Here is a 3,677-nt window from a genome sequence, read left to right as displayed (position 1 = left end):
TGCTACAACCTGTTACCCTCTCCTCATTTTTATCTAATGTGTTGTCTCCTGGCTCCTCACCATCCAGGCCTTCTCTGTATTGCTTTGTGATGGGGTTTATAAACTGAAGACTTCGTATCAGCGAAAGCCAGACACAGGTGAGGAAGTCCACACTAAACATGAAACACTGACATCTCTTGTCCCATTCTGTCCCTTCCCCGTCCCAGCTCCCTCTCCTGAATGGTCCACTTCATCTTCGAGACACTTGCTCCTGTCTTTCACATATCATCAGCACACTGTTCAGCCAGTGATAGGCTTATCCTCCTTCCTCCCTGGGACATGTGTCCTCATGTGGGAGAATCCTGTGTTCTAGTTCTCTTCCCCACTGGAAATCAAAGGCAGGTCCTTGGCTTTCTGATTATATCCTCAGTCAGGCCTATGCTATAGACATTTAATCAGGGAATTGTGACAACAAATGGCCTCTGAGCAGCAACCTGAGAAATCCGAGCTGATTCTGGTTCCATCGTTCATTGGTCATGATTTCATGCACACCCAAGAGGCATCTTCACTGTCTACTAGGCAGCTCCTGGTACCAGCTTCCATGTCACACTCCCTTACACAAATCTACTGACTCTCAGTGTACACTTAAAAAAAAAATGGCATTGTTTTATTTTTGCCAGCAGGCGTGGGATACATGTTGTGGTAGGTGTGCTGGGCTCAGTGCAGGTGTGGATGGGGTCGGGGGAGGTGATGACTTGGTGGTTGGATGGGAACTGAGAGGATTAGATTCGCTTCTGGGAAGTTTGGAGGAAAGAATCATGGCACGCTATAGCTAAGCCGCCAATGAGGTTGAGAAACTCTTGGAAATCTAGCTGCCCGTCACAGTTGAGGTCCAGCTTCTTCATCATGCGGTCAAGGACACCAGGGTCCTTCTGGTTCTGCAAAAACAATGACATCTTTATATTTCTCTTTCTTCGGTGCTTCCTAATATGCTGCCACATTTTATTCTCAGTGGAGCAGAAAGTCCGTGAAGGGGTTATTGGGAGCGACCTGCTTTAGCAGCAGACCTAGACACAAATCCAGACTTCTTTACCTCTTGTCCTATGTTCTTTCTGTGATGCTAAGGGTTATTCAACTTTGGAAAAGTGTTGGATGCAACTCCCATATATAAACCACGAGGCAGTGAGTGGTTTGGGGTAGAAAGTTACAGGTCCTGCCTAAGAAGCTTCATCCTCCTCCCATCTCCAACACACACACACACGTACGCACACACGGTATTTGCCTGATGTAATTGTCATCTTGGAGGCTTACTGCTTCAGCCTGCTAACTTAGGCCTCGTCCTGGAAGCCTCTAGCCTCCGTACTATCTTATTTAGGCCTGGAATGTTTTCAGCCTCTGAGACTTGCTGCTCAATAAGTTCACCCCTTCTACTTCTTTCTGAACTCTAGCTGGCTGGTCAACTCAACTGTTCTGGCTCAAACTGCTCACCCAAATGACTTATTCAACTGAGCTTTTCTGTCAGCCTCTGAATTGCTCCGCTTGGCCTCAAACTGAATCTAGCAATCTTTTCAAATTTTCTGGCTCCTTCTCATTCTATTGCTCTGTCTTTACCTGTGTCCAGCTTGTTCTCTCTTGCAACATGTTTCTGTACAACTATCCCAGTTAAACTGCCTCCTCCTCCCTCTCTGCTGCTCCACTCTCCCTCTCAACGCTACTGCACTGCTCTCCATGAACTCTACTGTATTCCTGCACTGTACTCTCTTCTTGTACTGTCTGTCTCTCCTTCAAGTAGCTCCCCTTTCCTCTCTCTTCTCAAGGGATTAAGTGTGTGCTAAGGGCTGAGCCACACCCTAACTAGAAACATGTTCAAATGTCCTATAATACACACACACAGAGAGCCACTCTCTACATTTACATTTAGATTAATTTAGAAAGTCATTAGCCATATTTCAAGTGAGTAAGATGTTTGGTACAACCGTGTGACTGGAGTAAGGCTGTTTCATGCAAGGCCGTTCTGCCCGGCTCCTGTTCAATGCAGTAAGCAGTCAGGGTATGGGGGCTGGGACGGGTACCTTTGTGAAGGCAGCCAGCTCTGTGTTCATGAAGGAAAGGAATTCAGTTTTGGAGAGTTTAGTGTTGTTTCCATCCTTCCCGCTGTACTTTTGGAAAACAGCAATCAGGGATTCAATGCATCTCTCAGTCTCTGTAGGCATCTTTGCCTTTGGGGAAAACAAAAATGCAGGGCTCAGGTTAAAAATATTTTGAGAATTACTGTACCTAAAAAGCGTAGTTCACCCAGTTTTCTTGGGTTGAGTATTAACATATGCCCTTTTATTCCATTTTCTTGATTTAAATATACATGTATGTTTATATTTAAAAATTTTTTCTAGTATATAGAGTTATGCAGTATTTAGTTTTGAGCCACTTACATGTAATATAAATATTGGTCTAGTCGCTGTAAACTATTTTTCCTACATTTTTCTTTGCCCCTATTGAATTCTTTTTTTATTTTGAATTATAATTCAAACTTAATCTTCTTTATTGTAATATATTCTCTTTATTTGAGAATTGGGAAGGCTAGAGAATAGAGTGTGCCAGAGGATCGCAGTGCCTCATCTTTGGCTGAAGAAGTTTCTTGCAGTCTTGCTCATTTATCAGGGGACAGAGAGGCAAACAGAAAGTCCCCCAGAGTACCTGTGAGCTTCTTTTTGATAGCTCCAGTGCATGCAGTAAGGTATTCCACACGGAACCCCGAGTGCTTAGAAACACTAGATGACTCAGACCAGGGAGAACTTTTCTGATATTCTTAGACAGTGTGAGAAAACATATGAATAATCTGTACATATGACTATAGGAATCTGCACACACATATTCTAAACTTTGGAGGGAGATTACAGTGACCTATTCCACAAGAGGCTGCTGTGATGAATGAGATGCCCTTAAAGTAATTCTCATGAATTTCTCTGAAGAAAATGAACAGCACATCCGTAATCGTGCACTGGGTGGGAGAGAGGACATTTCAGATGTTCGAAAGTATAGTCAGCAAGGTGTGGGGGTGCATATACCCTTGGTGGATCAAGAGTTTGGGTTAACCTGGGCTACCTAGTGAAACTATAGATTTATTGTGTGTGTGTAAAGCAGAAAGCTAGACATCACTAATTTTACTTATGCAGAACTAAGGCATGAGAGGGCAACTATCAGAGTAGCGTCACTCCTAGGCTCTCAGCTTCAAGGTTCTTTTCTACAGAGTTCTGCCTTTGTTTCATCCAAGCGTCACTCATTTCCAAAGGAATGGTGGCTGGAATGTCTTAACACAGAGTTAAACCAAAGCTGTGGTTGCACCAGGAAGAGCATCATTCAAGTTCTGTGCCGGACTCTGCTTTTCTCAAAGCAGAATTCCTAAAGGAAATTCTACTGAGTTGAGTCATCCCGGTTGAGATCTGTTCCCAGAATCCAGAATTGATCCGTTGTGCTCCCCCTGGTGGGTAGCAGCGCAACTGCAGGATTTCTTAGACCCTGCCAACCACACCCTGACACTTTCTCGCTTGATGTTAACTATGATTTGTATGTATGTTAACAAATGGAATTTAGTATTTAGTTTTTGACTGCTCTCTAAGACGGACTTTCTGGATACAAAAGTTGGAAGCTTTCAGGCTGTGCAACAGCACATGCTAAAGATGACAAAAGCTGGTAGCCCC

General features: G+C 43.8%; 1 protein-coding gene across 1 annotated transcript in view; it reads right to left on the bottom strand.

Annotated features, from left to right (window-relative positions):
• Positions 1 to 619: 619 nt before the first annotated feature.
• S100a11 (S100 calcium binding protein A11) overlaps positions 620 to 3,677 on the bottom strand; it is a 5,087-nt gene continuing 2,029 nt past the window's right edge. Inside the window, exons 2-3 of the mRNA XM_021159024.2 lie at positions 2,052 to 2,198; positions 620 to 917 (exon numbers count right to left, since the gene is read on the bottom strand). Of these exons, the coding sequence (XP_021014683.1) occupies positions 762 to 917; positions 2,052 to 2,192 (297 nt within the window). The 5' untranslated portion in view covers positions 2,193 to 2,198 and the 3' untranslated portion in view covers positions 620 to 761. The remainder of the gene's footprint in view (positions 918 to 2,051; positions 2,199 to 3,677) is intronic.

Source organism: Mus caroli, chromosome 3 (assembly GCF_900094665.2).
Source record: "Mus caroli chromosome 3, CAROLI_EIJ_v1.1, whole genome shotgun sequence".
Taxonomy (NCBI): domain Eukaryota; kingdom Metazoa; phylum Chordata; class Mammalia; order Rodentia; family Muridae; genus Mus; species Mus caroli.
The sequence above is the reverse complement of the archived record's forward strand: the minus strand, read 5'-3'. Positions and strand labels throughout refer to the sequence as shown.